Genomic DNA, 10,095 nt, shown 5'->3' on the forward strand with positions numbered 1-10,095 from the left:
AAGCAGTTGCCTGCCTTGCCTGTTCACAAGCTGCGTGTCTGATTGTCAGCTGAAGTGAAGACAACTCTCCGAATTTATTTTGCAAATAAAAACATAACCCTTACTCTTTGTTTAAAAAGGCTTCGGACGAGAAGAAAGAGAGAGAAGACCGGCGCTAATATAGGTCTGATGTTTCTGTGATGGAGAGTTTTATGAGCTGCAAAAGGGAAAACTTGTGCTGAACCCTCTGCCAAGTAACCTGATACATCCATTATGTCGGTTTTCATTTGTGACTGACTGTAATATGCATTAAGGCTTACATATATATATATACACATATACCATGACGACTGACCGGAAAAAGACGCGCGTGACGTCACGTTTACGTCACTCCCGATCGTTAAAATGAGTCTCTAAAGTAACACTAAACTTTAAAAACAGAGGCACACATACACAGCACACAGACCGCTCCAGTTCGACTGTAGGCGCGCTAAAGGAGCTAACGGAGCTAACTGGTAAACAGTGCCGTGGCGCGGGAAAAAAAACGTGTTAAAAAAGTCACATAAACAGGACGACGCACACGGAAAAAGACGTCATGTTTACGTGACTCCCGATTGTTAAAATGAGTCTCTAAAGTAACGCTAAACTTTAAAAACAGAGGCACACATACGCAGTTACACAGGTACGCTGGTTATTTGTATCGCTGCTATTTTCGTTTAAAAAACAGACCGCTCCAGTTCAACTGTAGGCGCGCTAACGACGCTAAAGGAGCAAATGCAGTTAACGGAGCTAACGACGCTAAAGGAGCTAATGCAGCTAACGGAGCTGCCAACGCTAAAGGAGCTAATGAAGCTAACGGAGCTAATGCAGCTAACGGAACTAACGACGCTAAAGGAGCTAATGCAGCTAACAGAGCTGAAGGAGCTAATGCAGCTAACGGAGCTAACTGGTAAACGGTGCCTGGACACCGGTTGTCTCGGCACGTAAACATAACGCCATGCGCGTCATGGAAACGTGTCATGCGTTAGCACGCGTCAACCTTTTGCACAGCACTAAACATGACGACACACACGTGCGTGACGTCATGTTTACGTGACTCCCGATTGTTAAAATTAGTCTGTAAAGTAACGCTCAACTTTAAAAACAGATGCACACATACGCAGTTACACAGGTACACTGGTTATTTGTAGCGCTAAAAGGAGCTAATGCAGCTAACAGAGCTAAAGGAGCTAATGCAGCTAACGGAGCTAACTGCTAAATGGTGCCTGGACTCCGCTGTCGCGGCACGTACACATAACGTCGTGCGCATCTATTTCCGGTCAGTTGTCATGGAAACATGTCATGCGTTAATGCGCATTAACACGCGTTAACCTTTTGCACAGCACTAATATGTATACGCACTACCGATCAAAAGTTTTAGAACACAGAGGCACACATACGCAGTTACACAGGTACGCTGGTTATTTGTAGCTCTTTTCGTTTAATAAACAGAACGCTCCAGTTCGACTGTAGGTGCGCTAATGACGGTAAAGGAGCTAATGCAGCTAATGGAGCCAACGCCGCTAAAGGAGCTAACGGAGCTAACGACGCTAAAGGAGTTAATGCAGCTAACAGAGCTAAAGGAGCTAATGCAGCTAACGGAGCTAACGATGGTAAATGAGCTAATGCAGCTAACAGAGCTAAATGAGCTAATGCAGCTAACGGAGCTAACTGGTAAACGGTGCCTGGACTCCGGTGTCGCGGCACGTAAACATAACGTTGTGCGCATCTATTTCCGGTCAGTTGTCATGGAAACATGTCATGCGTTAATGCGCATTAACACGCGTTAACCTTTTGCACAGCACTAATATGTATACACAAGCCATTCAAGTCCAATGAATAGCTTGAAATGGTACAAAAACGAAAAAAAGACGACAGTCAAGGCGTCAGTGAGTAGAGTTTCCTTCACCATCAAAACAGGCTATATGACCTGTGTATTGTGTTTTATTTTGAAAGGGCGGAAGTGTTTTACTTTGATTCTGTGTCACACTTCCTGTCTGGTGCGATCTGCTCTGTTGAAATTTACGCGGTTCAGCAGCGGCAGCGGCAAAAATAGAACTGCTACCTATCGAAAAACGCTTCGGTTCGGCGAGCCGCTTCTGGCACGCTGCTGAGACGTCTGGTGGAAATGCTCTCATCGATTAGAATGGAAGCTATTTGCCTGTCAGAGTTTCTCCCAGTTTCTGAGTGACATCTGATGCTGAAGGAAACTGTCCTCGTTTTTTTGGGTATATATATATTATTTAACCAGGTAATAAAAGTCTTCAAAGTCTTTTTGAAGAGAGACTTGGCCAAGACGGCAGCATCAGTACACTTAAAAGTTGCATCACAAAAACACGCAACACAAGCACAAACAGGTCACTCATTAAAACTCAAGAGCAGCGGCATCCACCGAGAGAACGCTCTCCTCTGTCCTTTAAAACTGATTTAAATTCATCAGTTCAGACAAGATTTTCAAGTCCCTTTGAAAGTCGTTCCAGGACGACGCGGCGGCGTATTTATAAGTTTTTTTTTCTCCCCCAAGCTCTGTTTTCACTCTCGGGATCAACATCAGAGGAGTTCTTTGAGAGCATGGTGTGTTTATTTACCAACCAGGAGTTCACAGAGTCCAAGTGAAATTTGTGTATGAAAGCCATCGGCCTCCCGACGTACAACAACACAGTGATTTCAATGACCAGTGATAAACCAGATATACCAGTAGCTCTCTGTCATATCGATCAGTTGTTTTCATGTAAAGCAAATCACCAGAGTCCATTGGTGGCAGAGAAGTTGATCAGTGATCAAATATTTCCACCCTTGAAGGTAAAAGCTGTTTTAGCCGAGCTAACAGAAGTCGAGCTTCAGTTTTAGCCTAGCTAACAGAAGCCGAGCTTCAGTTTTAACCTAGCTAACAGAAGCCTAGCTTCAGTTTAAGCCGAGCTAACAGAAGCCTCACTCCAGTTTTAGCCTAGCTAACAGAAACCTAGCTTCAGTTTTAGCCTAGCTAGCAGAAGTCTAGCTCCAGTTTTAGCCTAGCTAACAGAAGCCTAGCTTCAGTTTTAACCTTGCTAACAGAAGCCTAGCTCCAGTTTTAGCCTAGCCAACAGAAGCCAAGCTTCAGTGTTAGCCTAGCTAACAGAAGCATAGCTTCAGTTTTAGCCGAGCTAACAGAAGTCTAGCTTTAGTTTTAGCCTAGCTAACAGAAGCCTAGCTTCAGTATTAGCCGAGCTAACAGAAGCCTAGCTTCAGTTTTAGCCTAGCTAACAGAAGCCTAGCTCCAGTTTTAGCCTTGCTAGCAGAAGCCTAGCTCCAGTTTTAGCCTAGCTAACAGAAACCTAGCTCCAGTTTTAGCCTAGCTAACAGAAACCTAGCTTCGAACTTAGCTTTGAAACAAGGTTTTCTGGCACGAGCAGTTACATTCACTTTCGCTGTGGTCTCCTTTGACCTGAAGAAGTAGGCCCAGTGGACCGTGACCGTCAGACCGACTCGAAACAGCATAATTCGTTTTTTTGAAAGAAAAATGACAAGGGAGTGAGATCCGATTACGAGTGGTGATTGAAAAGACACATGTGTGATGAACGGATGTATTTGGAGCCGCACACTTGGGAACAGGTCGGCCGTGATGAATTAGGTCTGAACAAAGACTGAGTGGCTTTCTGTGCTCGGCTGTCTTTCCTGGTGCTTCTGTCCCATTGTGTTAAACGGAATCTTTCTGAGTTTGGACTTGTTTATTTAATATCATATCAGAAAACAATAATTATGTAAGTAAAGAGAGTGTATTCATTTTCTACTAATAAACCCTCTTAAAAGTTACACACTGGGCCTTTAAGCTCCATCTTATCTATACTCTAATACACTACCGGTCAAAGGTTTGGGCTCACCTATACCATTTTTTTTGCGTTTTCCATAAAAAGTCACACTTTTTTTTTTCATCAAAAGAGTTGAATGAATAGAAAATATAATCAAGACATTGACAACATTAGAAATAATGATTTTCAACTGTGCTAACATCATTGCACAAGGGTTTTCCAATCATCCAATAGTCTTCTAACACCATTAGCAAACACAATGTACCATTAAAACAGTGGAAATGGGCCTCTATACACCTATGTACATATTCCATTAAAAACCAGAAGTTTACCACATTAACAATGTATAGAGTGTGTTTATGATTCATTTAATGTTAGATTCATTGAAAAATAAAAGTGATTTTCCTTGAAAAATAAGGACATTTCTAAGTGAACGGCAGTGTATGTAGGGTACTTTTCCCAGCCTTTATTGACATTTCCTTATGCTTTCTTTGCTGTTATTTACGTGGCTCTGTGCAGGAGCTGCAGGTCAGATGAGAGGTGAAGCTCCGCCGCAGATTAACACCTCACCCGCACACTTGAGCCATCGGTGATGTTTATGAGGACAGTTACGAGGACAGGAAGCGTCTGCACATTGTTCATCTTTGACTTTGCCTCAGGGACTTGTGACTCACATTAGCGTAGCAGAACCGTGTGATGACTGAGCCAGCTCTTTTTCTTAATGTGCAACAACTGACATGAGTCATTTCCAGCACGAGTGGACGCCAACAGAATGGAATATAAATCAAAACAAAAGGAGCATCCGCACATCCCCAGGTTCCCTTTCCTTTCAAATGGGATTTAATGCCGTACGATTAGTTACTGTTCTGCGCTTCCTCAAAAAAAGGCAAACAATCATGGAGATAATGAATGTAATCCCGAAAACTGTCTCCAATTTTTCTGCTCCGGGGAAGGACACGAACGCCGAGGCCCATCCAGAGGACAATCTGGGGCTTTTTTCGTGTGTGCGGCGCCACCACAAACACATGTTAACTTTCCCCCACAGCCTCAACGCTGTAATTGACTTAAGTATAGTGGGCACCTGCAAACAGGAATTATTGAGAACGAAGGGGGAAAAAAACATGTTTGAAGAAAATTATTGTGGACAAATAACAAGGTTTGACGCATTTTTCCATGCTGAAAAATACAAAAAAAGGTATTTAAAGGCGCCATATGTAAGAATGTGGCCAAAAACGGTTACTACACTCAAATTCAAAATACAGAGGTCTTTTAGGTTGCGTTTTCTGACGTAACTGGCAACCCGTGGTTGCTTGGCAGCTTAGACTCTACTGACTGCAATGATTGGTAGACGGCGGTAGGTGGCGCCACATCAAATCATGATTTCAAAACATAAACATGATTTGCAGTCTGCAAAATATTTTTTTTTAACGCAAATATTTTGTCTGTACTGTTGTTGTTGGTGAGTTCAGTTTGTTATATGAACATTATTCCTGAGTCTCTGTGACATATTAGGAGGATTTTATGGCCAGTTGCTTTAGATTTATTACATAATGCACCTTTAATGCTGTTGGCTGGTGAGTAAAAGCAGGCTGTAACTTTTGTTTCATAAGCATAAACAATCTATCATCATTTGTATGCCGTGTCTGAGACTCAGGGACATTTGTTTGTATACAGCAGCAGCACAGTGCCCACGGTAAATACAAACATTAGACCCTTGAGAAACACAATTTAATTCTTAAAGAGTTTGTGCGACAGCGCTCTTTGTGTTTTCAGTTAACCCGTTTGCAACGTTGCTGTTGCCTCCACCTGTATTGACATACAATGAATCACTTCCTGTGCGCAGCATGAGAATATCTATATGATGCCTATAGAGAAGATCTATGGGCATTGTTGTTAATGTGGTAAATGACTATTCTAGCAGAAGCAAATGGTTCTAGGTAGAACCTCAGCCCTTGTAGAAGGACCCTTTTAGAACCCTTATTTCTAAGAGTGTACATTGTGTTTGCTAATGGCGTTAGAAGGCTATTGGATGATTAGAAAACCCTTGTGCAATGATGTTAGCACAGCTGAAAACAGTTTTGCTGGTTCTTTGACGAAAGGGCAAAATGATTATTTGGAATAAAAATCATTATTTCTAATCTTGTGTCAATGTCCTGACTATATTTTCTATTCATTTTGCAACTCTCTTGATGAATAAAAGTCTGACTTTTAATGGAAAACACAACAAAATTGTATATGTGACAAGTGTATATTTGTTTGCACTTGGGTTCACTTATACAATATACAGTTATGCATGAGCTGCAATTTGTCTCAGGTCTGAACATGTGCAGTGATTACAGCATCTATATCATAACCCCCCCCCCCCCACACACACACACACGCTACTCCATGACCTCCGCATGACAACAATAAACAGCAAAGTCAGACGCACAGCTCCTGTGTTAATGAAAAGGTAAGGGACAAGGAGGCTGTTAAAAAGCAGATGTGTGTTACCGCGTTCACAGATGGGACTGATATCGACATGGCTGCAGGTGATATGTTATGTGTACATGCAAGCGGAAAAAATGTATGTGCCCTAATGGGGCTGAGGAGACGGGGGGTTATTTACTCTACCAGGAAAACTCATTCTGCTCAGTCTGAGTAAGACAAGGAGCAAGGAAGGAAGCATCGCTCCCGATCTACTGGCCGGTGTGGAATTTTAATTGCTCAGTTTTCTTCAGTGATAATGGAAAATTGACTCCTTTGACATTATATTGCTCTTGAGTTTAGCGATCATGCAGCCAGTGGCGCTCCTCCTCATCACGGGACTTGTGGACCTGAGCTTTGGCCAGAAGTACAGCCATTGGCTGTCGCGTCTGCGAGGGCGGCGTCGGCACGCCAGCATGCGGGCTGGCGACGTGGACTGTCCCCTGGAGTGCGACTGCCCCGCGACCTTTTTCACGGCCATGTACTGTCACGACCGCAACCTTCAGCACGTCCCCTACGTGCCCTCGCACATAAAGTACGTCTACCTGCAGCACAACCAGATCGCGGGCATCCAGGACGGCGTGTTCGACAACGCCACCGACTTGGCCTGGGTGGTGCTGTTCGGCAACCGGCTCAGCTCGGACAAACTCGGCGAGAACGTCTTCGGCAAGCTCAAGAAGCTGAGCCGGCTCCTGTTGGATCACAACGAGCTCACCCGCGTTCCTCCCAACTTGCCCAAGTCCCTCACCGACCTGCGGCTCGGTCACAACAAGATCTCAAAGATCCTCCCCGAGTCGTTGGAGGGGATGGTCGACCTGACGACGCTTCACCTCCAAGCAAACGCCATAGAGAACGTCCGAGGTGTGGCCAAGGGACTGAAGTCTCTGACCCTGCTGGACGTGAGGAAGAACAAGCTGAGGAAAGTTCCCGACGACCTCCCCGAGACGCTGCAGCAGCTCTACCTGGAGTTTAACGACATCGAGGGCGTGCCGGCGGGCTTTTTCGCCGGGCGTCCCGAACTGCGATTTGTCCGCTTGGCTCATAACAAGCTGACGGACGAAGGACTTCCGTCCAGCGTGTTCAACGTCAGCGCGCTCGTCGAGCTCGACCTGTCCTTTAATCAGCTGGAGAAGATCCCCGTTGTCAGCAGGAACCTGCAGAACCTTTATTTACAAGCCAATAAAATCAAAGGTATGAGCTCGTCTCTGTCACACAGCATGAGTGGACTGTTGAGTCGTTAGTTAGACCGCAACAGGATCTTAAAGCGACTACCGTTCAAAAGCTTGGGCTCACTTAGAAATGTCCTTATTTTTGAAGGAAAAGCACTTTTTTTCCAATAAATATAACATTAAATTAGTCAGAAAAACATTGTTAATGTGGTAAACAACTATTCTAGCTGCAAACGTCTGGTTTTCAAAGTTTGCTAATGGTGTTAGAAGGCTATTGAGGATGATTAGAAAATCCTTGTGCGATGATGTTAGCACAGCTGAAAACAGTTTTGCTGGTTCTTTGATGAAAGGGCACAATTATTATTTTGAATAAAAATCCATTATTTACCGCTTTATCCTCCACCAGAGGGTCAAGGGGGGTGCTGTGCCCATCTCAGCTGACATTGGGCGATAGGTGGGGGTTGAATAAAAATCATTATTTCTAAATTTGTCAATGTCGACTATATTTTCGATCCATTTTGCAACTCTTTTGATGAATAAAAGTCTGACTTTTAATGGAAAAGACAACAAAAATTGTATAGGTGAGCCCAAACTTTTGAACGGTAGTGTATTTAAACATGAATCTTTGAATTAAAAGAAACAACAGTAGATTTCTAACGGTAAATGAATAATCTCTCAGTACTTTGATGCCTTAACGCAGGATGACACTAAAAAATAACCAGATTTGATTTGCACCATTTGGTTGGAGATGCTCGACTTGATGTAAAGGAGCTGTACGTGATTTCCTCTTGTACCTCGTTGATTGATTGTCAGACACCGAAGGAAGTCAATACGAGCGCCTTCCAGCATTGTTTAATGTACTGCAGATGTGATTGTCAACAGGAAGTAAGCTACGTTTGATTGCATTTGAATTGTCCTCCAGCTTTAGAGACTATGGGTGAATTCCAATTCCTTGCTTAACCCTCAATTTCAAAAATGCTCCCTCTAGTGCAAGTGCTGTCCCGATTCTCAGAAAAATTAAGTTGAGGGGCGAGTTTAAGGGCTGTATCGCCCTCAATATCGAGATTTTCCGAGACCACCCTTGGGAGCAAGGGCTACCCAGAATGCATTGCGTGTTTTGACAAAACAAAGATGGCGCCGAAAAAGCAGCGAAACGAGTACGCTACAATTTAAGTATTTTCTTTGTTAATAGAGATATAAAAATGATGAAAACCATTGTATTATCTTAGTTTAGGCCCATATTATGGATTACTGACGTCATTGTTGCGTAACATTTATTTTTTTATTTTACGATCTTTTGTCAATAGCCGGCCGGTGTGGACAAGAGATTGTTTGCTATGGTTTACTTTTCAATAAGAGTATCATCTTATAACAAACTGACAACCTAATAACTAACTGACAAACAGATCCTAATAAATAATTGTGACGTAAATGTGTTCTTCTTCGGAGTTGACAGACTGTTATTCTGCCCCCTACAGTCTGAAGATGTATCTGCATTTAAGGGGTGTCCCATTTCTAAGTGACAAAATAACCCTCAACACTTGGTTTTGAGGGCCAGTTAACATTAAGGGTTGAGCTTTGAGGGTTAAGATAGGAATTGGAATTGGTCCTATATCTGACGATCCCAGCTGACATGTGGTTGAACGTCGGGGTTCACCAGGAACAGGGTGCCAGGCCATCACTGGGCAAACATTCAACAACCATTCAATCTCTCTCCGTTTTCTGTCATCTACATTTATTCTACACATCACTTCCCGTGCGGCTTTGGCTGAATGTGCCCGCGCGTATTTGTGAATCATTACGAGATGACAGGAAACATCCTCCCCCCTTTTTCCCTGTGATGAAGAGTTTCCTATAAACACGTTCTTTGCGCGGGGCTCATACACAAGATGTCGACAATGAAAGATAACGTGCAGCGTAACACGAATCATAAAAAACACTATAATATAAACAACAAGAGGCTTTGTGATATCGGAGCGTTGCCTTTGAGCCCAGATGTATTTTAAGGTCCCGGGAGGCGTAGTAGTCATTTTAGTGAAAGGCTTGGATTGTTTCACAGTCGACGTGACTCACAGAGATGACACAGAGTGTGAGATTTCACAAACACCCCCCTCCTCTGCGTCTTTTTCAGAGTTCTCCCTGCTCAGCTTCTGCGGCGCAATCGACATGACCGACTTCTCCAGGCTGAGAGTGCTGCGCCTGGACGCCAACCAAATCAGCGCCAGAGACATTCCAGCCGAAGCGGCCTACTGTTTGCGGCACGTCGCCTTCATTGACGTGTAGGTCACCAACGACGCCACCAACGCCGCCAACGCCGCCACCAACGATGCCGCCGCCAACGCCGCCGCCAACGCCGCCGCCAACGACGCCGCCGCCAACGACGCCGCCAACGTCGCCGCGTCTTCTTCTCGCCACCTGTCCATGTGTTTGTTCCCCCGTCGCTCGCGGTCCTCTCCATCCAAACATGTTTCCAATGGCGTTTCTCGGTATTCTCTTGAGAGCGATTACCATTATTCCAAATGATCAAACAGCTCCAGTATTAGCCAACAGGAAATTCCACAGTTGTATAATCATGTATCCAGATGACAGACAGATGGATGACACAGAGAGAGAGAGAGAGAGAGACGGAGGGAGGGAGCGATCACTAACATCCC

At 44.2% G+C, this 10,095-nt stretch overlaps 1 protein-coding gene across 1 annotated transcript; it reads left to right on the forward strand.

The window, feature by feature from the left end:
• Positions 1–6,580: 6,580 nt before the first annotated feature.
• fmodb (fibromodulin b) lies at positions 6,581–9,724 on the forward strand (the record flags this gene model as incomplete). The annotated part of the gene is made up of 2 exons (XM_083894568.1): positions 6,581–7,463; positions 9,573–9,724. 2 exons carry the CDS (start codon positions 6,581–6,583, stop codon positions 9,722–9,724), a joined length of 1,035 nt encoding a protein of 344 aa, XP_083750694.1.
• Positions 9,725–10,095: the final 371 nt, after the last annotated feature.

The sequence above is a fragment of the Microchirus variegatus genome (assembly GCF_963457635.1).
Source record: "Microchirus variegatus genome assembly, chromosome: 9".
Lineage (NCBI taxonomy): Eukaryota > Metazoa > Chordata > Actinopteri > Pleuronectiformes > Soleidae > Microchirus > Microchirus variegatus.